Source organism: Rhodotorula graminis (genome assembly GCF_001329695.1).
Source record: "Rhodotorula graminis WP1 unplaced genomic scaffold RHOBAscaffold_19, whole genome shotgun sequence".
Lineage (NCBI taxonomy): Eukaryota > Fungi > Basidiomycota > Microbotryomycetes > Sporidiobolales > Sporidiobolaceae > Rhodotorula > Rhodotorula graminis.
In genome coordinates, this window is record NW_017264946.1 from 1 (window position 1) to 19,809 (window position 19,809).

Genomic DNA, 19,809 nt, shown 5'->3' on the forward strand with positions numbered 1-19,809 from the left:
CGCACTCCTGGATGGCCGAGACGGCGCGCTGCAGGACGGCAATGTGCTGCGGGTGGGGCGACGAGGGTAGGTCAGCGAGACGGTCCAGGAGCGGGCTCGGCTCGACCGCGTTCGATGCGTACGTCACGCAGGAGGAGGGCGGTGCGGGCGGGGTCGTCGGCTTGACGCATGAGGTCGCTCGAGCTGTAGCCGGAGGGAAGAGTCGGGTCAAGGTGGTGGGGCGACGAGGAGGGAAAGGGGCAGGACGCACTGCAGGTCGAGGCCGGCGGTGAAGCCCTTGGCAACGTCGCTCGTGAGGACGACGCAGCGCACATCGTTGTCGGTGCTCGCGGCGCGGAAGACGTCGTCGAGCTGCCGGAAGAGGTCGGTTGAGAACGCGTTGACGGGAGGGCGTGCGAGGGCGAGGACAAGCACGCCGCCCGAGGGGAAGGTTGCGTTGATCAACTGGGCGGCGTAGGTGGACGGCATCGTGAGCGGTGGGACTGAGAGCGACGACGAGGGAGAGGCGACAGGCCGGGCCCGGCTTGGCTCGGTTCCTCGTCCCGCTCTACCGCCGAGCAGCGCCTGTCTAGCTTCAGTGCCACTCGAGCAGTGCTCACGGGCACCCTCCGCCTTTGCGCGACTCGCCCACGCCTATCCCCGCTCCGCGGCGGCCCTCATCGCTCGTCGCCCTCGTCCCTCGTCGCCGACCTGGCGCACTCGCTCGCAAGGCTCGCCACCCGCCTTGGCCCGGTCCTTCGGCCTGTCACCTACCCACCTGCAGCGGCGCGCGCCTCGTCGAGCTGTTTTCGTCCCTCCCAACTCCGCCAGCCTCCTCGCCCGCTCCCGACCTCGCCTTCGCCCGACACTCACCCACGCCGAGCGCGCACGAGCACCATGCCGCCCGACACGATCAGTGTCACCTTCCTCGGCACCGCCGCAGGGCGTCCCTCGACCACCCGCAACGTTTCGTCGCTCGTCGTCAAGCTCGACTCGAAGCTGTGCGTCCTCGTTTCGACTCTTCTCCTCAGCGCCTCTCGCCCAGACATACGTCGAGCGGCCAGCTGACCACCTGTGTGTCCGCAGGTGGGTCTTTGACGCGGGCGAGGCGACGCAGCACCAGTTCATGGACGACCGCTGTAGCTTGTCGATGAGCCGGGTCGCCCGCCTCTTCATCACGCACATGCATGGTGCGCCGACTGTTCCCCTCGGCCTCTCTTACGTCTCGGCGACGGGCAGGTGGTCGGCGCAAGACGCCAATGCCGGCCCTGTCGCTGTCGAGGAACCGTCTGATTGACCCTCCCCCCTCAACCCTTGCAGGCGACCACATCAACGGCCTTCCGGGCCTCCTCTGCACCATCAGTGCCGGCGAGGGGAGCGTGCTGCCCGGGCAGGAAGACCCACGACTCGGCGGCTCGCAGGGTATTGTGCGTCCCCCTCTCACTCGCCGTCGCACGAGCCAGGGGCAGGTGTGACTGCCCTAGGAGGAGCCGACCCTGACCTATCTTTGCATGCGCCCTGCGCAGCCTCCGACCGAGATCTACGGGCCGTCAGGCCTGCGCCTCTTCCTGCGCACCTGCCTCGCCCTCACCCAGTCGATCCTCTCCCGGCCTTATGTCGTCCACGAGCTCCTGTTCGCCGACGAGCCCGAGGAGGTCGGCGAGCTGCACCCGAGCGAGAGGCGCGGGAGGAGCATCCGGGCCGACGAGCGGGGCTTCTGGAGAGACGTCGTCGGCGAGGCAGAGGGCGGCGGGGTGAGCGTGTCGGCCGGCCCGATACAGCACACGAGTGAGTCCCGCACCCTTCTCTCTCTGTGTCTCTCGTGTCCCTCTGCGCATCTCGTACGAGTACTGATGAGGCCCGCCGACACACAGTCCGCTGCCTCGGCTACCTCCTGTCAGAAGCGCCTCGAGCGCTCCCCATCCAGCCCAACCTGTACATCCCGCACCTCAAAAAGCCCGCCAACGCCGCCGCACTCGCCGCGCAGGGCATCAAGAACCCGCTCTCGATCCTGTCGCAGCTGCAGACGTCGCGCGAGCCCGTCACGCTCGCCGACGGTACGGTCCTGCGCCCGCCCGACCCGAACCCGCACGGCGGTCGGCGCGTCATGATCCTCGGCGACACGTTCGACGCGCGCGCCTTGGTCGAGCTCGTGCGCCCGGCGGACTCGAGCGGCAAGCCGGCTGCCGGCGAGGTCGACCTCGTCGTGCACGAGTCGACCAACGCGTACCTCCCGACGTGGGACGACTCGCACGCGCCGAGCAAGCAGCGCGACGGCGCGCTTGTCACCGAGGCGAGCGTGCGCGCCCTCGCGCGCGAGCACGGGCACAGCACGCCGCAGGTCGCCGGCGAGTTTGCGCGCCTCGTCGGCGCGCGCGAGCTCGTCCTGAACCACCTCAGCGTCAAGTACCCGGACCCAGACGCGCGAGGGGCCCAGGGCGCGAGCGACGAGAGCCGGGCCAAGTGGCGGGGCATGCTCGGCGAGATCGAGCGCCAGGCGGACGAGGCGTTGCGAGGAGGCGGGCGCGTCGACGAGGGCGTGGAGGTCGAGGGCAGCCGGACGGCGAGGGTCCGCACGGCGAGCGACTTTATGACGGTCGACGTCGTCAGGAGGGACAAGCGGCAATGACCAGGGCTGCAGGTCGAGCCTGTCTGCGGCGAGTCGTCGGGCACGACGAGGCGAGAGAGATCGCGAGAGTTGGCTTCCTCTCTCGCTCACACCCGGTTTCGGCCGTTCGGGAAGGCAGTGCAGCTGCTTCTGTGAGCGTACTGAGCACCGACAGTGAGTGCGAGAGGGACGATAGCTGGCTCGAGATCAGAGAGTCGAGCCAAGGTCCGCTCGTCATCTCCGTCGCTTCACCGCTCGATGGCCACCTCGTTCCCGACTGCCAGGGGCCTGCTGAGCGAGACCGAAGGCACTCAGCCCTCGCTGTCCAACGGCCGTCCGCGCACCGAGCGACCGCGGCACCACGACCTCGCCGACCTCTCGCTCGACCAGGGCGACTCGATCCTGCTCCCCGACGGCAAGCGCGTCAGGCGACCCGTGTTCCCGGCCAACAAGGCCAACTACCACCGAGTACCTCGTGCGTCCCACTCTCCCCTCGCCTCGCTCGTCCCCCACCCCGCGCCACTTTCTCATCGCTGACTCTGGTCGTCGTCGAGCAGCGCACCTCCTCAAGCCTGATGGCACGCCCAACTACATGCTCCTGTCGCTCAACAGCAGCGTCTACTCGATCCTGCCCGACGGCACCCCGCTCACGCCCGCCGTCTCGGTGCGTCCCCTCCCTCCACTCCCGCCGCTCCTCGTCGATCATCTCGACCTGACCCTCACCCTGCCCACACAGCTCTCGCAACGGCTGGGCAACCAGATCTCGTTCAAGCGCGAGGACCTGACGCCTGTCTTCTCATTCAAGCTGCGCGGCGCCTACAACCTCATGCGCCAGCTCACCGAGGAGGAGCGCTGGCGCGGCGTCGTCGCCTGTTCAGCAGGTGCGCCCCTACGACCCTCCTCTCTCCCTCCCTCGCGACCATTTCCTGACCCTCTCGCACTCGCAGGTAACCACGCGCAAGGTGTCGCCATGTCGGGTCGCGAGCTCGGGGTCGCCTGCACCATCGTCATGCCGCTCAACACGCCCTCGATCAAGTACCAGAACGTGGAACGCCTCGGCGCCAAGGTCGTCCTTCACGGTGCCGACTTTGACGACGCGCAACGCGAGTGCGGCCGCCTCGCCAAGCTCCACGGCCTCACCCTCATCCCGCCGTTCAACGACCCGCACATCATTGCCGGCCAGGGCACCGCCGCCGTCGAGCTCTTGCGCCAGACCGACGTCGGCAAGCTCGACGCCGTCTTCATCCCCGTCGGCGGCGGCGGCTTCCTCGCCGGCATGGCCGCCTACATCCGCGCCGTCGCGCCGCCGCACGTCAAGATCGTCGCGGTCGAGACGCACGACGCCGACGCGCTCGCCCAGACGCTCCGGGCAGGCGAGCACCTCACGCTCAACGAGGTCGGCCTGTTTGCGGACGGGACCGCCGTGCGCAAGATCGGCGACGAGACGCTGCGAGTTTGCGCCGAGCTCGTCGACGAGATCGTCCTCGTCTCGAACGACGAGCTGTGTGCCGCCATCAAGGACGTCTTCCAGGGTGCGTCACACTCGTCTTCGCCGTCTTCTTGTGTCGCAAGACCGGCACTGACTCGCGCTTGCGCCTGCAGACACGCGCTCGGTCCCCGAGCCGTCCGGCGCCCTCGGCGTCGCCGGCGTCAAGAAGTACATCCAGCAGAACAACCTCATCGGCAAGAACAAGCGCTTCGTGTCGGTCGTGTCGGGCGCCAACATCAACTTCAGCCGGCTGCGGTTCATCGCCGAGCGAGCCGAGCTCGGCGAGGGCAAGGAGGCGATGCTCAGGGTCATCATCCCGGAGACGCCCGGCTCGTGCGTCCCGCTTTCTCTTCTTCTCTCGACGCTGGGTGAGTAGCCCTCTGACCAAGCCCTCGCACCTATGCAGTTTCCTCGCGCTGCACTCGGTCATCCACCCTCGCGCCGTCACCGAGTTTGTGTATCGCTATTCGTCGTCCAAGCGGGCCTTCATCTTCCTGTCGTTCTACCTCGCCTCGTCCTCGTCGCGGCTGCAGCCCCCACCACCCGGACCCGCCAACGGCACCTCGACGCCGGCACTTTCGCCCGCCGAACAGCGGGCCGCCGAGCTGTCGTCGATCCAGAGCAGCCTCTCGGCGCAGGGCATGTCGGCGCTCGACATCAGCGACAACGAGCTCGCCAAGTCGCACGCGCGGTACCTCGTCGGCGGCAAGCGCAAGGTCAAGAACGAGCGCATGTTCCGGTTCGAGTTCCCGGAACGGCCCGGCGCGTTGCGCAAGTTCCTCGAGACGCTCGGCAGCGGGCTCAACATCAGCCTGTTCCACTACCGCAACCATGGCGGAGGTGCGTCCTCGCTCACTTGCCTCTCGAAGCCTTGGCGAGCGACCAGAACTGACCATCCTCGTCCCAACCTCCTCGCCCTCTTCCTCGCGTCCGCCCTGTCACTGTCACTCTCGCCCTCTCCTCCTCGCCTTCGTCGACTCGATCGCCTCCTCCTGCCGGTTCTCCTTCCCTTTGTCTTCCGTCCGCCATCGTCTCGCTCCGTCACCGCCCTCGTCGCCTCGACAACTCGCCTCGACGCTCTCTCTCTCGCGCCGACAGACGTCGGCAAGATCCTGTGTGGCATCCAGGTTCCGCCGTCCGAGGGCGAGGCCTTTACCGAGTGGCTCGACTCGCTCAAGTACCCGTACGTCGAGGAGACGGCCAACCCGGCTTACGCCGACTTTCTCGCCGAGGACGACGAGACCGACAGCGAGGCCGAGGGCAGGTAGACTCGAGCGGCAGCAGGACGAGCGCATCGTGTTGTATTCCTATCAGCTCGCACGCACGCCTTTTCGTGAGAGCGCTCGAGCGAGAGGGACTGTCTTCGTAGGAGAGAGAAGGCCCGAGCGGTCTCGAGTTTCGAGGAGACGCCGCGCGAGCACCGAGGGACGCTCTCGGAAACTCTCGAGTCGCTGCAGCATGTCAATATCTCACGAAAAAGGCAGCAGACAGCCGCAGGCAGAAGAGAGACTGCGAGAGATTTTGCTCGAGTTGCGACGAAACGACCGATACCAAGACCTCTAAAAACGTCCTCGCCTCCCGCTCCTCGCGCCCACGCCCTCGTCAACCCTCATGAACCTCGCTCCGCCCGTCAGCCCGAACGCGACCGGCTGCTCCTCACTTGGCGAGGCTCTTGGGCAGGCCCTCGGCGTCGAGGAGGCCGTCGGTCGCGCTGTCGAGCGTGCGCGGGCCGTCGCCGACCTTTGTGTGGATGACGCGTGCGACGGCGCCCTCGTCGTGCTGCGGGATGACCTTGGCGTTGAAGCCGTCGAGGCCGGCGACGCGCTCCTTGCTGCCGGTCGGCGCGACGCCCGTCGCGAACGGGTCCGGGAACGAGGCGGCCGACTGGGGAAAGTACTGGAGGACGACGTCGAGGACGAGCTTGACGTCCTTTTCCTGGACGTACAGGACGGCGTTGGGCCCGGCGTCGTACGTGTAGGCGGCGACGGCGCGGCCGGACGCGCGGTTGAGCTCGGTGACGAGCTGGATGACGGCGCGCGAGACGTCGTTGAGGTAGAAGATGGGCGGGACCGTGTCGAGGCACACGGCGTGGAACTGGTTCGAGTCGGCCATGGTCTCGAGCGCAAACTGGTCAAAGTCGCGCTCGCGGATGGCGCGCGAGATGCGGTCCATGCGCTCGGGCACGACGTGCTTGATGCGGTGCTGGAGGAGGGCCGAGGTGGCGACGGTGCGCTGCATGCCGGCGGTCGACGGCGTGCCCTTCTTCTTGTCGCTGACGACGAGGATGAGGGCGTGCAGGTCGGGCCAGTGCGACGCCGGGGCGACCTCGACCGCGACCGAGTCGGCGCCGTCGGCGCGCTCGCCCTGCTCCCACGCGACGTAGCCGCCAAACATGGACCGGCACGCCGAGCCCGAGCCCTGGCGGGCGATGCGCGACAGGTCCGACTGCGAGACGCCGTGCGCCTCGAGGTCGTACAGGCGCGCGAGGGTCGCGATCAGGGCCGACAGGCCCGACGCCGACGACGCGAGGCCGGCCGCGGTCGGAAAGTTGTTCTCGGACGCGATGTGGAGCGGGTGCGACGAGAGCTTGGGGAGGGACGAGTTGTCGGCCTGCGTGCGAGAGGGGAAACGAGGGGGTTAAACGAGGGGGTCAGTGCAACGCTCGACAGCTCGGCGCGAGAGCCGCATCGATGGCGGTAGAGCGGACTGTGTAGGCTCGTGCGAGTGAACGTGGCGGCGCACCTCGATTTTCTGGCGGAGCGAGCGCATCTCTGCGAGGCACCTGGCGGTGCGGCCGCCCTCGTTGATGTCCTCCTCGTCGCCGTTGAGCCACAGGCGGTCGCGGGGCGAGGTCGAGGTCGAGGTGGACGAGGTGATGCAGCGGGCCGTGGTAAGGGAGCGCAGGTGGTCTTGGGAGAGGGTGACGGACAGGGACGAGTTGGTCGGGAGGATGAGGGACGTGTCGCGCTTGCCCCAGCTGTGGACGCAGAGGGGGTCAGGGAGGGTGCCTCGTGTGGAGGCTCTCGAGACTGCAGGGAAAAGCAGGACGCACTACTTGACGACGCTGCGAGGTGGGGGAGAACAAGGGGAAGGAGGAGAGGAGAGCGACAAGGGCGAGGGCGGCGTGGTGCAAGTGGGTCAGTGTGGGCCCGAGTCGGTGCGTGCCCGAGTGGTCGAGTGGACGCACGCAATGTTGACCTGCGAGAGTGAGGAGCGAGGGGAGGCGACACGAGAGCGAGGTGCGAGCGGTGAGCTCGTCGTCGTCACCGAGGGGCGAGGGAGAGAGGGACGGACCGGTGCGGTGCAGGTAGCCTGGTACACGGTGTCTTGCGATGCGCTCATCGTGGCTCTGTGCGGTGGATGGCGAGAGATGGAGGGGAGGATCGTTCGATGAGATGAGGCACGGCGAGGGCGAGTCGGGACACGCGGCCAAGGCGGGGGCGGGTCAGTGCGGGTCCCTCGAGTAGACTGAGAGTGTGCATGGGTGCTCACGGTGGCTGCTGGACGTGTGAGAGGAGCGAGAGCTGAGGCGACGAAGAGCTGCAGACGCGTCGATCCACGCTCTCGCCTGGTTCCCACAGCTCTGTCGCAAGCCATGGCCCGCTCAGTCGTGCGTGGGACCCTCTCTATCACTCTCGCAGCCCCCGACCACCCTCGACTGACTCCAACCCGCGTCCCCGCACGTGCAGAAGCGCCGCAACCGCGACGACGACGCCAACGACTCGGACCACACCGACTACGACTCGGGCAGGGCCGCCAAGCGCTCACAGCCCTCCAAGAAGCGCAAGTCGACTGCCTCGGCAAACTCCAAGGCCAAGCGCGCCGTCCGCCCCCGCGACTCGGACGACGACCTCGACGACGACGACGACGCGTCCGACTCGGACAACGGCGGCCACAAACCCGCAAAGGGCGAGCTCAGCGACGACGTGCGTCCCCCCTTCCTCCTCTCTGTTGCGCGTACCCGGGCCTGGCAGGTCCAGGTCACCAACTCACCCTCCTCGACCTCCCTCCCTCCTCGACCCGCCCACAGGAGAAGAAGCACTACATCCAGGCCTTTGTCCGCTACGTCCTCTTCAACGAGTCGCACAGGCGCGTCCTCAAGCGCGACGACATCGTCAAGAACGGTCCGTCCTCGTCTACCTCGGCGCCTCGCCTCTCTCGACTCGACACGCTCGTCGTGCTGCGTCAGAGCGGCTGGCGCGACAGGAACCCGTAGACTCACTCAGACCTCTTCCCTCGACAGTGTTGACCGACGGCCGCTCGAGGCACTTCAACGCCCTCCTCCCCAAGGTGCAAAAGGTGCTCAAGGACGTCCTCGGCATGGAGCTGCACGAGCTTCGCCCTCGCGAGACCGCCTCGGGCAAGTGTGCGTCTCCCCCTTCCTTCCATTTCCATGTCGACGTGCAGCGTACGGAACCCGAGTCCTGACCTCGCACCTCGTCGCCCGTACTCGCAGCGCAAGGCCGAGCATGGATCGTCCGCTCGACCATTCCGCAGCCGCTCCTCCGCCACGCCGCGACCCACCGCTACCCAGAGCTCGCCGCCTCGACCTCGGACGATGCCTCGACCTCGGGCAAGAAGTCGCTGCGCGCTGAGCTCGCGGCGTGGCAGGCCGACAGCGAGCCGGTCCCGGGCGACGACGACGCCGAGGGCCTCGAGGCGGCCGTCATGCGCGACGTCAAGCGCGAGGAAGGTGCGCTGTACGGCGTCCTCGGCGTCGTCCTCGCCCTCATCCTCGTCAACGGCAAAGTGCTCGGCGACGGTCCGTCCCTCCTTTCTTTCTCTCCTTCGCCCTGCCCCTCGTCCACTGCGAGTCCTTCTCGTAAAGTGCAGCTCACTGACTCGACTACGCGTGCCCACAGACCAGCTCATCTCGTACCTGCGCCGCCTGTCCCTCACGCCCTCGACCGTCCTCCCTCTCTCGCTCGCGTCGCCGCACCCGTCCTCGATCACGCTCTCCGTCTTCCTCAACACGCTCGTCAAGGAGCAGTACCTCGAGCGCGCCAAGACGGCCGCGACGGGCGGGACTCAGGCGACGCAGCAGGGCGGTGCCACCGGTCGGGGCGGAGCAGGCCCGTCGAGGACCCAGCGCACCAACGCGCAGGGCGACAAGGCCGAGTCGGGCGACCCGGCCATCGACTGGCGCTGGGGCCCGAGGGCCGACGCCGAGCTCGGCGAGGTCGGCGTCGCGCGCTTTGTCGAGCGCGTCTTCCTCGCCCAAGGTGCGACCTACGGCGACGGCGGCGACGACGGCGACGAGGGCGCCGCCGAGCGCAAGAAGAAGGGCGACAAGCTGAGGAGGGAGGTGGCGAGGGCGGCCGGCGTCAAGGTGCTCGCCGGGACCGAGACGAGGAAGGCCGCCCTCGAGCGCGACTGAGCGGGAGCGGGGCGTGCGGGCGAGCTTGTGTGCGATCCAGGGCCCGAGGTGGCCGTCTGTGCAGCTGTTGTACTTGCCTTTGCTCTCTCTCTGTCCGTCCCTCTGTGGCGACGAGCGAGCGAGTTTTGCGAGATCTGGTCGGCCCACTCGAAAGGCCGTCCGGCTCGTCTCTATTCCAGCGCGCACGCCTCGCCGACCTCTACGACCTCGACACCGATACCGGCAATGAGCACCTGCCACCGCGCTTCCTCGCTTTCGTCCGAGCATTCACCTGCAGGACGGCGCAGCACCGCCTGAGCGCCACAGTCGGCCACGTTGAGCGGCGTCGAGTCGGACAGCTCGAGCTCGAGTGCGGGTCCAGTCGTGGTGGCGGTCGAGGAGGAAGGTTTGCGCGACAGCGAGTAGAGGTTGAGGCGCTGCTCGGCCGACGAGGAGGCGAGGATCGTCGGCGAGAGAAAGTCGAGCCCTGTCGCAAGTAGAGAGAACGTCATGAACACGTGCAACTCGAGATGGCGAGGGCGAGAGGTTCGGAGACGGTGCTCACCTTGAATCGAAGAGGCATGGGCGCCTGAGAGCGTCGCGTGCTCGACGAGGCGGGCGCAGAGCGGCCCGCTAGGGCCGTCGCTCGAGGACAGCTCGAGCGAGCCGACCGACAGGGCGTTGTCGTCGCCGCCAGTCGCGATCATGAGGTGCTGCTCTGTATCGGTGTGTAGGACTTTGAGGTTCGGTGCGGCCAGCGAGAGTGAAAAAGGTGGGCGCACTCGAACAGCTGAGCGCGAGCGCGTTGACGCCCGACTGGTGCGGCCGGAACGCGAACGAGGGTGGCGAAAGATGTGCGCCTTGAGGCAAAGATGAGGACAGGACGAGGCTGCGAGGCGTGAGAAGGTCGTCAGTCGGCGGGTCGAGGAGGGGAACGAGCGCTGGCGAGAGGAGGCGCACCTTGTGACGTCCCTCAAGGCGAGCCTGTTTGACGATGTCGAAATAGTCAGTACGCAGTCCGATGAGAGATGTAGAGGTCCTCGGGGACGAGAGAGAGGGATAGGGGACGCACAGTCCGTCGCTCGCCCCCGTCACGACGACCCATCGCCGCTCGACCTCGCTCAGCTCGACCTCGACGACCTCGACCGACAGGATGCACTTGCTCGCCTCGACTGAGCGGGCGACGAGGCTGAAGCTGCTCGAGCGGGCGTCATGTCCCCAGATCTGCGGCGAGGGTGGGCTCGAGCCAGTTAGGAACGCTTCGAGGCGCGCACGAACGGGAGGACACCCGACGCACCTTGAGCGAGCCGTCCGAGTACCCGACGACGACGAGGTGACGTCCTTCTGCGGCCGCACCGAGCGCCGCCACAGCGAGGTCCATCGCGCGCACCTCGCCGCCCTCGCTGCTGATGACCTGGCCCGCCGGGAGCACGTTGAGCTCGCCCTCAAGGCTAGCCGATGACGATGAAGATGATGATGTCGACATGATGTAGGCCTGCAGAAGCTCTTGTGCGCCGCAGACGAACAGGGTGTGCAACTCGCGGTCGCCGCACGAAGAGGAAGGACGAGGCGACCAGGCGAGCTCTTTGAGCGCCGACGGGAGGTTCCTTGCGGTCCACAAGGGCGTCATCAGGCATGTCGAGTTGCACACTGCGCAGGCGAGAGAGAGCGGAGGAGAGGAAGGAGATGTGAGTAAGTTGTTGTGGGTCGACGAGAATCCGAGAGAGGAACGAGCGCGACGCACGTTGGGAAACGCTGAGTACGCCGTTCTCGGCGGCGGTCGCGACAAAAGCGTGGCCCTTCTGCGTCTGGACGGCCTCGATGGCCCTGATCTCGCGACCGTGTAGGCCTGGAAGAAGGAAAGGTGCCGAGAAGGTCGGGGCGGCCGGGATCGACTGGACGTGCACCTGCGACAGGCCAGAACGACGGTCAGTCCAGTCGCTCGTTGACGTAGGAGGTATGGCGAAGCGTACTTGACCCGGAACGACGCGGTAGAAGCGCATGGACCCGCTGCTCGAGCGGACGAGCTGCGACGGGACCTTCTTGGACGGGTTGTCGAACGACTGGATCTGCGAGAGGCAGGAGGGTAGGACGAGGGGGTAGGCAGGTCAGGGGATCTGCTCGCTGTAGGTGAGAGAGGGAAGGCGGCGTACAAGTTGTCCGAGATGATCGAGAAGAACGGTGCGGCCGTCGTTGTGAGCGAGGTACCGCTCGCCTTGATCGCCCAACGAGATGACCTGCGCATGTACGTGAAGCGTGTCAGTCGTCATTCGACGGCAGGACGGCGCCGCTGAGAGAGGAAGGAGAAAGAGCACGCACCTGCTCGAGAGCTCCTCGGTGAAGCACCCTCTCGTCCAACCGCTCGAACCCCACCGACAGCCCTTCTCCCTCGCCTCGGACCTCGAGCCGCGTGACACGCCGCGCTCCGTCCCGCCCAACGCTCGTGACCGCCCAAGCCGGTCCGTCCCCCCCACGGCGCGCGCACAGGTCGACGATCCCGCCGTCGTGCAGCCCGTTCAGCACGCCCAGCCGCTCGAGGCTGCCGCCTGCGCATGCCGAGTAGAGCTCGATCGAGCCCGCCGAGGTGCCGAGGAGAAGGAGGGTCGGCGAGAGGAGGTGCAGGGCGGTCGACGCGCGAGCCGGGTCGGCGGGCAGGACGATCGAGGCGATGATGGCGGGTGCGGTCTGCAGCGCACAGGCAGGTGATCAGTCACGTGTTTGTCAGGGCGATGAGAGGAGAGGACCAGAGTGCGCACTTTGAGCGGGTCCGACAGGTCGACCTCGAGAAGCGCCACCTTCCACGCCGCACGGTCCCACACAGCGACCCGCACTCGCCCCTGGTCGTCCTCGTCCAGCCTCGGCGACACAAGCGCGGGTCGCACGTCGAACGCCGTCTCGACAACCTCGCCGAGGAGCGCCCGGACGCTCGACAGCCGAGCGCGCAGGAACGCGCCGCGGTTAGAGAAGGCGAGGAGGGTGAAGTGGCGGGCACGAGTCGAGGTGGTGTCGCAGGGTGATGGTACGAGGCGGAAAATGCAGGTCGGCGAGACGCCGCCGAATGCTGTCGAGGTGTGGAAGGGTGGGAGGTGGAAGGGGAGGGACGAGGACGTGGCGGACGAGGTCGAGGGGGCAAAGTCGGCGACGAAGGAGCTGCGCGTCGCTCCAAGCGTCAGTGCACGGGAAAAGGGACGCTTGAGAAAGAGGAAAGAGGTCGGGCGCACCCGTCGTCCCGGAGCACGACCACCATATCGCCGCCGTCCTCGTCGCCGCCCACCGACTCGGCCGCCACGAAGGCCTTGACCTTCGACCCCTTGCGGGCCCTCGTCAAGCTCCTGCTGCCCGCCATCTCGCCGCCTGGCGACTCGACTGGCCCGCTCGGCGGCACCACCCAGCTCCGCAGCGCTCCGTCCGCACCGCCCGTCAAGACGACCCGCCGACCGTCCCGCTCACTCCCGACGCCCTCTGCGCCCTCGACCGCCCACAGCGACCGTCCATCGTGCCCGTCGCGGAACGTCGCGACGAGCTCGTAGCCCTTGTCGGGCGCTGCCGCCGAGGACGAGGCTCGCGCCGCGGACGGGTCGAGCGAGGCGAGCGAGACACGCCACACGCGTGCGGTACCGTCCTCGGCGACGCTCGCAATGTCGATCTCTTCGAGCGAGGAGCGGGCCGAGATGCCGGCTGCGGTGTACGGGGCTGGAGGCGGACGAGGACGAGGAGGGAAGGTCGTCGGGGCGAGGAAGACGGCTCGCCAGACACGCGCCGAGTGGCCCCATAGCGCGAGGTGCGGGTGCTCTATGGCGGGTGCAGGCGGTGTCGACGACGATGGCGGTGACGGCGTTCGAGGAGGGAGGAGGGCGAGGTTCCAGACGCGGAGCGTGCGGTCGTCCGAGCCCGTGACGAGGAAGCCGGTGCAGGGCGAGAAGGCGACAGTGAACACGGCGCCCTGTGTGACAAAGTTGTTGACGAGGATGAGCGAGGCCGCTCGCGGACGAGCGCTCGGGCCGAGAGAGCGGAACAGGTCGACGCACCTTGTGCCCTGCGAGCCGCCGCAACGTCTCGTCTCTCGCCATCACCTCGCGATGCCCAACCCGACCTGCCCCGACAACCTTCTCGCGCAGGGCCATCGCCGAGCCAACGTCCCACAGGAACGTGTCGCCCCACAGGCTGCCGGCGCCGAGCCGGATGCCGCCCTCGTCGCCTCGCGCCGGGTCCGAGTGGTAGTGCTGGCGGTCGAAGCGGGTGCACCAGAGTGTCGGGCGCTGTGGCGCGTTGAGCGAGTAGAGAGGGCGAGTCGACGAAAAACCGAGGCTGGCTCGAGGAGGTGAGGAGGAGGAGGTCGTGGAGGAGGGGAAAAGGCGGAAGACGTGGATGGTGTTGTGCAGGGTTGAGATGAGGACGAAGTCGTTCTGTAGAGCGTCCCATGCGTGTCAGACCGTGGGCACTGACACAGGAGAGCGAGAAGGAGGCATCTCACGTCGAGAAAAGCGGCGTCGCCGGCAAAGTCGTCGAGGTGGAACCGTTGCATGACCTCGAGGTGGTCGCCGTCGCTATGTGACTCGGCTCCGTGTCAGCGTGTGCTCGCGCTGGCTGATCGAGAGAGGGAAGGAGGACGGACCGGTCGAGGTCGACGAGCACCGCCTCCTTGCCGCCGACGACGAGCGCGCGCAGGCCTTGGGCGCTTGACGGCTGGCCCGAGTCGGCGAGGACGATGCGGTGTATGCGGTCGCGGTTGAAGACGGACCAAGTACGGGTCGGGCGGGTGTGCGAGGGCGAGTTGAGCAAGACGAAGGTGAGGAGGCGGGCCGAGCCAACGAGGGCAGCGCTGCGACCAGGAAGTGGAGCGATTGCAGTGACAGGAGCACTCGAGGTAGTCGTGGCTCGCACTTGAGCAGCACGGGCTGAGGCGGGCATGGACGGACGAGGCCAAGCGAGAGAGCCGGGGCGGTTCGCTCGTCTGTTCCTCGTTCCACCTCGACACCCGCACCAGGCGACCTTGCTCGCGCTCGTACACGGCTGCAGCACACTCTAGCTCCCACCTCAACCGCCCCGCACACCGCCTCACCTCGTCCTCGTCGACCCACTTCATCGCCTCGCCTCCTCGAATTGACGCGTCCGTCCCCTCTTCACCGCCTCTGCGGGACCGCACTGACGCGCACCGGCACACAGAACCTACCATCGAGCCATGAGCGGCGAGTCCAAGATCCCCGTCGCCCGCGTCAACCGCATCGTCAAGGCCGACAAGGAGGTCCGCCTCTGCTCCAAAGAGGCCGTCTTCCTCATCTCCAAGGCCACCGTGAGCTCCCCCTTCGTCCTCTCCGACACTCTGCGAATGCATGCTGACCCTTTGCGGTCCCCCTCTCCCACCTCCCTCTCGCCCCGTCCCCACCCCCTCATCTCCCCTCTTCCTGCTCCTCGCCCGACAACCTTGCAGGAGTTCATGATCGCCCGCATGTCGCAGCAGGCCTACCAGCATGCGCGCCTCGCCAAAAAATCGTCCAAGCTCGTCAAGTACGCCGACCTCGCCGCGACGTGCCAGACCGACCAGTGGTACTACCTCGGCGAGGTCATCCCGCCGAGCCGCCCCTTGCACGAGGCCCTCTCGCTCCGCCAGCACAACGAGGACGTCCTCAACGCGCCCGCCGCCGTCACGAGCGCCGCCCCGGAGCGCGCGTTCGAGGGCAAGCGCGTCCTCAAGAGCAAGGGCAAGAAGGGCCAGCCCCTCGTCGGCGTCGACGGCGAGGTCGCGGCCCGCAAGACGCGCGGCAAGAAGATCCGCCTCCCGGCGGGCGAGGGCGGCTCGGGCGACGACGACGGCGATGACGACGCGAGCGCGAGTGGGGGCGACAGCGAGAGCGCGTACGAGGACGACGGCGGCGCAGGCGCCATGGACGTCGACGGCTGAGCTGGGCTCGCGAGGTCCGTCTCTGTAACGCGCAATCTTCAGTACCCTCTCCCTGTCGGACCGAGAGCGTTCGCAGTGGCCGAGGTGAGCTCCGAGTTGCGGTCGAGCCCCCTTCTTTCCGTCCATGTCGTCGCTCTCGCTCTTCTCGCCAGGCCCTCGCCGCTCTTTGAAACTCGAGAGCTCCGACACCTTGCTCAACCGGTCCCGTGAGCGAGTCCTGAGCTGTCTCGACGCAGGAGAACGCGCTTGCCTGCCGCTCGCGGAGCGCACGGCTCGCTGCGACGAGACGACCACGGCACGCCTCTCGCGGTCACACAGGTCCGCTCGCTCTCGCTCTCGTCTCTCTCGAATGCCGACTCGCAGCAGAAGAGCAGGGTACCGAGGCAAGGCGTACTCGTTACGACGAATTTTCGGTGAGCGTCGACCCGCGCCGGCCTCGAGCAGGCGTCGACGTGCGCTCGTCATGTACAAGGGCGTTCAGGAAAGTGGAAGGCCGTCGTTGAGAGATGATGAGGGGTAGGGAAGGGAAGGAAAGGAGAGGAATGGGAGGGACTGAGCGGAAAGAGAGAGAGGGACCGACCTCACGCGTCGACCTTGGCCTTCTTCTCTTGCGGCTGCGGACGTCGAGAGAATGTGTCAGTCCACAGGACCCGACGCAGAGAGGACGGAGAGAGGCAGACGCACCTCTTCTGCTGCCGGCGGGCCGAACCTCGCCGCGCGCTTGCGCTTCTTCTCCTCCTCCTCCTCGAGCCTGCGCGAGACGGGCAAGAGTCAGTACCGCACTTTCGGCGATTGGAGAAGGGAACAAGACGACGAGAGGGGACGCACTTCTTCTTGAGCTCCGGGTCGGCCGCGACGGCCGCCGCCGGCTCTGCCGCGGCGCTCTTGGCGTCGACCTTGCCGCCCTTGGTCTCGGCTGCGGCGCCCGCGACGCTCTTCTCGCCCTGCGGGTTCGTCTTGTACGTCGCGAGGGGCTTCTTGGGCTCGCGCTGGCGCTTGTTGGACCCGAGCGGGGCGTCGAGGGCGGCGAGCGACTGCGGGCGAGGACGTGGGGAGGGAGCGCGGCGGACGGGACAAGGTCAGGTCCTGGTCGCCGAGAGACAGAGAGATGACGAGGTGGCCAGACGCACCTTGTTGAGCTTGTCGTCGCCCTTGACGTCCTTGTTGCCCGCGTCCACCTCGAGCCCGAACCGCTCTGCGCGCTTCTTCTTGGCCTCGACGCTCTCGTCGCCCTCCTTGGGCGCCGCCGCCTCGGCCGACGGCGCCGCGTTGCCGAAGCGAGCGGCACGCGCGGCGCGCTTGTCCTCCTCGAGGCGGGCGGCGGCGACCTTGTCGGCGTCGACCTGGGCCTGCGCGGCGGCAGCCTCCTCGGCGGTCGGGGCAGGTGCCGCCGGCGCGGCGTCGCCGTTGGTCGTCGCCGAGTCGGTCGCGGCCTCGCCGCCTGCAGCCGCCTCGTCCGCCGCCGCGCCCTGGCCGAGGGCCTCGCCCGTCTGGCCTGCGCTGCGCTCCGACTCGCCCGTCGCGGCGGCGCTCGCCTCGGCGGTGCCGCTCAGGCCGGTGCCGTCCGGCTCGTCGGTGGCGCTCGTCGGGCCGGTCGAGTCGGCCGTGAGGGGCGCGTCCGAGTTGGACAGGAGGCGGGCGATCAGCTCGTCCTTCTTGCCCGTGACGGGGAGAGAGCGGGCGGCGAGGAGCTCCTGCGGGTCGCGAGGTCGGGGTCAGTGCGAGTCGTCGAAGGGCTAAGGGGGGAAAGAGCCGGGGCGCACCTTGAGCTTGACGACGGTGAGGGCCTTGAGGTCGGCCTCGGAGTGGGACATGGTCGGCGAGGTGGGCTGAGGCGAGTCGAGGAGAGTGTCGAGGGCGGAAGCTGTACTGTGCACGCACTGGTGAGCTTGTGCTGCCGGCAGACTGAGCCTCTGTGCGAGCGAGGCGGCAGGACGGGCCGGCAAGGGCGAGTGGGGAGGAGGAGGAGGAGGAAGAGGGGGAGAGGGAGAGGCGCGAGAGGGGGAGAGAAAGTGGGACGCACGGGTAGGCGTGCAGGGTGGCACGAGGAAAGCAGACAAGAGCACTCGAGAACAGCAGCGAGTCGGGGGAAGAACAGAGACGCGCCGAGATGAGGCCTGCGACGAGGCGACCGCCGCTCAACTCGCTCAGGTTGCGGTGGGAGTAGGTCGGCCAGCTCCACTAAGCAGTAAGGCGTAGATCTAGCAGACTGGAACTGGCACACAAGGGTGGCGAGGTGTCGTCGTCGTCGTCGTCGTTGCCATCTCGCCGCTCTCTGTCCCTCGTCCACACCGCGCTCACCATGCTTGCCGGTACCTTGACTGCGGTCCTGTGCACAGCCGCACCCTGGCTCGCCCTCGCCGGGTCGGCCCACCCGCAGCTGTACCTGAGCCCGCCGCCGCCTCGGCTCGCACACTCCGCCCACGGCCACGACGCAGACCAAGCCCGCGGTCGCCTCGAGCTCGACGCGCCCCAGACCAACGCCGTCCTCGCGAGCCACCTCGGCGTGTCGCACCACCTGCCCCTCCCCGCGTCAAAGGGCAAGGACGGCCGCCTGTGGGAGGCCGCCCTCGACGACTCGCCCTGGGCTCACGACCCGAGCCACGCCCGCATCGTCGTCGTCCTCGAGTGCCCCAAATCCGGCTGCACCGACGCCCTCCCCGCCGAGTTTGCCGCCCAGCGCGCCCTCGACCTCGCGCCCCTCCCCGCCCACTCGTACCTCGCCGCCCTCTCGCTCCACCTCCACCGCCTCGCCGACTCGCTCGGCCTCGACCCGGACTCGCACGCCGTCCAGGGCCTCCAGGACCTCGTCGACAACGGCGTCAAGTCGGTCGCCGGCTGGCAGGGCTGGATCGGCGACGAGCTCGCCCGCTGGGTCGGCTTCCACGGCGACACGTCCAACGGCCGCGACAAGGTCCGCCCTGCCGTCGAGCCGCCCGCGAGGGGCTCGCGCCTCGTCGACGACCTTGACCTCCTCGACGCCGTGCGTCCCCCTCCCTCGCCCTGTACCTGGCCCCCAACCCTCGACCCACGACTGACCCTCTCCCTCCGCGCTCACAGTCGTCGGCCCAGCTCGTCCTCGAGCTCAACAAGCTCGCCGTCCTCGCCGACGGCGTCCCAACCTCGGCCTCGCACGCCCACGCCGGGTCCGACTCGGGCCCGCAGGGCGCCAACGACCTCCCCAAGGTCGTCGTCATTCACCTCAAGGGCCTCAAGGTGCGTGCGCGCGCGCACAGTTCGCCCTCTCTGCCCTCGGCCTCCTTTCTCTCTCGTGCAGTCATTGATACAGCCTTGATGCGCCGCGTGCAGGACATCGCCGCCAAGCACTCGCTCTCGTCGCCGACCTACCAGCGCGCCGTCGCCCTCACGCGCGACACCCTCACGGGCACCCTCGCGTCGCTCCGGGCCCGCCTCACGTCGCCGCACAACGGCGCCACTACGGCGTCGTCCGACGAGCCGACCGTCATGCTCCTCGCGCTCCCGCCGCACGCCCAGCCGCTCCTCCGCAAGCGCGACATGTGGCTCAAGCCGTTCGAGGGCCGCTCGATCGCCGCCGCGACCAAGCGCTACGCCGGCTCGCGCGCCGAGGCCGTCGGCGGGCAGCAGCTCAAGAAGCGCAGCGTGTTCTCGCCGCGCGCCGAGGGCGACGACGGCGAGGGCGAGGGCGACAAGGCGCCGAGCCAGGTCGTCGCTGCGGGCAAGACGTGCTTCTCGTCGCTCGCGCACCTCAACAACGCGACGGCGTCGTGCCTCGGGCGCGGCCACGGCGTGCGCGGCATCTCGACCCGCGCCAACGCCGACGGGAACGAGTGCTGGGTGTGCAAGTGCGGCGTGACCGAGGACGACGAGGGCCGCAGGACGAGCTGGGCCGGCGAGGGGTGCGAGAAGAAGGACCTGAGCGGGTGCGTCTCGACTGTCCTCGTTCGGCGCGAGCTCGTCGTCGCGCGGTCGGGCTCGTCTTCGAGCCCGGCTGAGCGGCTTGTTGGCGATGTCGTTGCAACGCGTCACTGACCCACTTGCCCCTTCCGCGTACGCCCACAGGTCTGCGCTCCTCCTCGCCTTGACGACGCTCGGCCTCGCGCTCGCCATCGCCGGCAGCGTCGCGCTCCTGTACAACATTGGGAGCGTGCCGCTCCCCGGGACGCTCAGCGCCGTGAGCGGCATGGGTCCGGGTGGCGCCAAGCGCGACTGAGCGGTGCTGTCGAGCGCGGTCGGCCTGCTGGCGCACGAGGGCGCGTCGTCGTCGGCGGGTCGAGGAGCTCGTTCCCACTCTCTGTCTCTCTCTCGCTCCCTCCCTTTCTCGAGACGGTAGCGCGAGTGTGTGTCGCTGTGCAAAGATTTGAGCCTCCCCGTCAATGCTGCAAAGAGAGAGAGAGAGAGGTGCACGTGCGAGACATTGAGCCAGCTCAGAGCTCGGGTGCATCGCCTCGCTCCTCCAACCTCGAACCCGCTCTCCCACCTCGCCAAGGGACAGC

General features: G+C 68.2%; 9 protein-coding genes across 9 annotated transcripts; 5 read left to right on the forward strand and 4 right to left on the reverse strand.

The window, feature by feature from the left end:
* RHOBADRAFT_56340 (uncharacterized protein) lies at positions 1–468 on the reverse strand (the record flags this gene model as incomplete). The annotated part of the gene is made up of 3 exons (XM_018418298.1): positions 1–46; positions 123–183; positions 251–468. Coding segments are annotated over 3 exons (325 nt in total), but the record flags the coding sequence as incomplete, so codon positions are not given.
* A 386-nt stretch (positions 469–854) lies between these two features.
* On the forward strand, positions 855–2,638 carry RHOBADRAFT_40027 (uncharacterized protein). The gene is made up of 5 exons (XM_018413679.1): positions 855–980; positions 1,066–1,169; positions 1,300–1,406; positions 1,506–1,767; positions 1,854–2,638. Exons 1-5 carry the CDS (start codon positions 877–879, stop codon positions 2,606–2,608), a joined length of 1,332 nt encoding a protein of 443 aa, XP_018267766.1. The 5' UTR covers positions 855–876; the 3' UTR covers positions 2,609–2,638.
* A 207-nt stretch (positions 2,639–2,845) lies between these two features.
* Positions 2,846–5,400, forward strand: RHOBADRAFT_56342 (uncharacterized protein; the record flags this gene model as incomplete). The annotated part of the gene is made up of 7 exons (XM_018418299.1): positions 2,846–3,062; positions 3,145–3,251; positions 3,324–3,468; positions 3,535–4,119; positions 4,190–4,409; positions 4,483–4,916; positions 5,175–5,400. The coding sequence occupies 7 exons, from the start codon at positions 2,846–2,848 to the stop codon at positions 5,342–5,344; spliced, it is 1,878 nt and encodes a 625-aa protein (XP_018267767.1). The 3' UTR covers positions 5,345–5,400.
* Positions 5,401–5,603: 203 nt separating this feature from the next.
* On the reverse strand, positions 5,604–7,595 carry RHOBADRAFT_56343 (uncharacterized protein). Its single transcript, XM_018418300.1, has 6 exons — positions 7,569–7,595; positions 7,371–7,493; positions 7,264–7,274; positions 7,129–7,140; positions 6,819–7,053; positions 5,604–6,686 (listed from the first exon to the last, which is right to left on the reverse strand). Exons 2-6 carry the CDS (start codon positions 7,416–7,418, stop codon positions 5,733–5,735), a joined length of 1,260 nt encoding a protein of 419 aa, XP_018267768.1. The 5' UTR covers positions 7,419–7,493; positions 7,569–7,595; the 3' UTR covers positions 5,604–5,732.
* A 76-nt stretch (positions 7,596–7,671) lies between these two features.
* Positions 7,672–9,491, forward strand: RHOBADRAFT_56344 (uncharacterized protein; the record flags this gene model as incomplete). Its single annotated transcript, XM_018418301.1, has 6 exons — positions 7,672–7,686; positions 7,766–8,002; positions 8,107–8,200; positions 8,320–8,442; positions 8,533–8,838; positions 8,939–9,491. 6 exons carry the CDS (start codon positions 7,672–7,674, stop codon positions 9,451–9,453), a joined length of 1,290 nt encoding a protein of 429 aa, XP_018267769.1. The 3' UTR covers positions 9,454–9,491.
* Positions 9,492–9,576: 85 nt separating this feature from the next.
* On the reverse strand, positions 9,577–14,343 carry RHOBADRAFT_56345 (uncharacterized protein; the record flags this gene model as incomplete). The annotated part of the gene is made up of 15 exons (XM_018418302.1): positions 9,577–9,919; positions 9,998–10,150; positions 10,215–10,321; positions 10,393–10,416; positions 10,505–10,656; positions 10,730–11,082; positions 11,177–11,339; positions 11,406–11,501; positions 11,586–11,669; positions 11,752–12,117; positions 12,189–12,582; positions 12,654–13,468; positions 13,539–13,838; positions 13,907–13,979; positions 14,048–14,343. 15 exons carry the CDS (start codon positions 14,341–14,343, stop codon positions 9,624–9,626), a joined length of 3,672 nt encoding a protein of 1,223 aa, XP_018267770.1. The 3' UTR covers positions 9,577–9,623.
* Positions 14,344–14,430: 87 nt separating this feature from the next.
* Positions 14,431–15,371, forward strand: RHOBADRAFT_56346 (uncharacterized protein). The gene is made up of 3 exons (XM_018418303.1): positions 14,431–14,542; positions 14,599–14,725; positions 14,864–15,371. Exons 2-3 carry the CDS (start codon positions 14,615–14,617, stop codon positions 15,332–15,334), a joined length of 582 nt encoding a protein of 193 aa, XP_018267771.1. The 5' UTR covers positions 14,431–14,542; positions 14,599–14,614; the 3' UTR covers positions 15,335–15,371.
* A 544-nt stretch (positions 15,372–15,915) lies between these two features.
* RHOBADRAFT_47427 (uncharacterized protein) lies at positions 15,916–17,148 on the reverse strand (the record flags this gene model as incomplete). Its single annotated transcript, XM_018414981.1, has 5 exons — positions 15,916–15,948; positions 16,019–16,085; positions 16,163–16,368; positions 16,465–17,028; positions 17,098–17,148. The coding sequence occupies 5 exons, from the start codon at positions 17,146–17,148 to the stop codon at positions 15,916–15,918; spliced, it is 921 nt and encodes a 306-aa protein (XP_018267772.1).
* A 487-nt stretch (positions 17,149–17,635) lies between these two features.
* RHOBADRAFT_56348 (uncharacterized protein) lies at positions 17,636–19,688 on the forward strand (the record flags this gene model as incomplete). The annotated part of the gene is made up of 4 exons (XM_018418304.1): positions 17,636–18,317; positions 18,395–18,550; positions 18,644–19,236; positions 19,376–19,688. Coding segments are annotated over 4 exons (1,582 nt in total), but the record flags the coding sequence as incomplete, so codon positions are not given.
* Positions 19,689–19,809: the final 121 nt, after the last annotated feature.

Coding starts and splice junctions, on each gene's coding strand:
- RHOBADRAFT_40027 (XM_018413679.1), top strand. CDS start 877: ATGCCGCCCGACACGATCAGTGTCACCTTCCTCGGCACCGCCGCAGGG. Junction 981..1,065: donor GTCAAGCTCGACTCGAAGCT/GTGCGTCCTCGT, acceptor GTGTGTCCGCAG/GTGGGTCTTTGACGCGGGCG. Junction 1,170..1,299: donor CTTCATCACGCACATGCATG/GTGCGCCGACTG, acceptor CAACCCTTGCAG/GCGACCACATCAACGGCCTT.
- RHOBADRAFT_56343 (XM_018418300.1), bottom strand. CDS start 7,418: ATGAGCGCATCGCAAGACACCGTGTACCAGGCTACCTGCACCGCACCG. Junction 6,687..6,818: donor CGCTCCGCCAGAAAATCGAG/GTGCGCCGCCAC, acceptor TCTCGCACGCAG/GCCGACAACTCGTCCCTCCC.
- RHOBADRAFT_56346 (XM_018418303.1), top strand. CDS start 14,615: ATGAGCGGCGAGTCCAAGATCCCCGTCGCCCGCGTCAACCGCATCGTC. Junction 14,726..14,863: donor TCCTCATCTCCAAGGCCACC/GTGAGCTCCCCC, acceptor ACAACCTTGCAG/GAGTTCATGATCGCCCGCAT.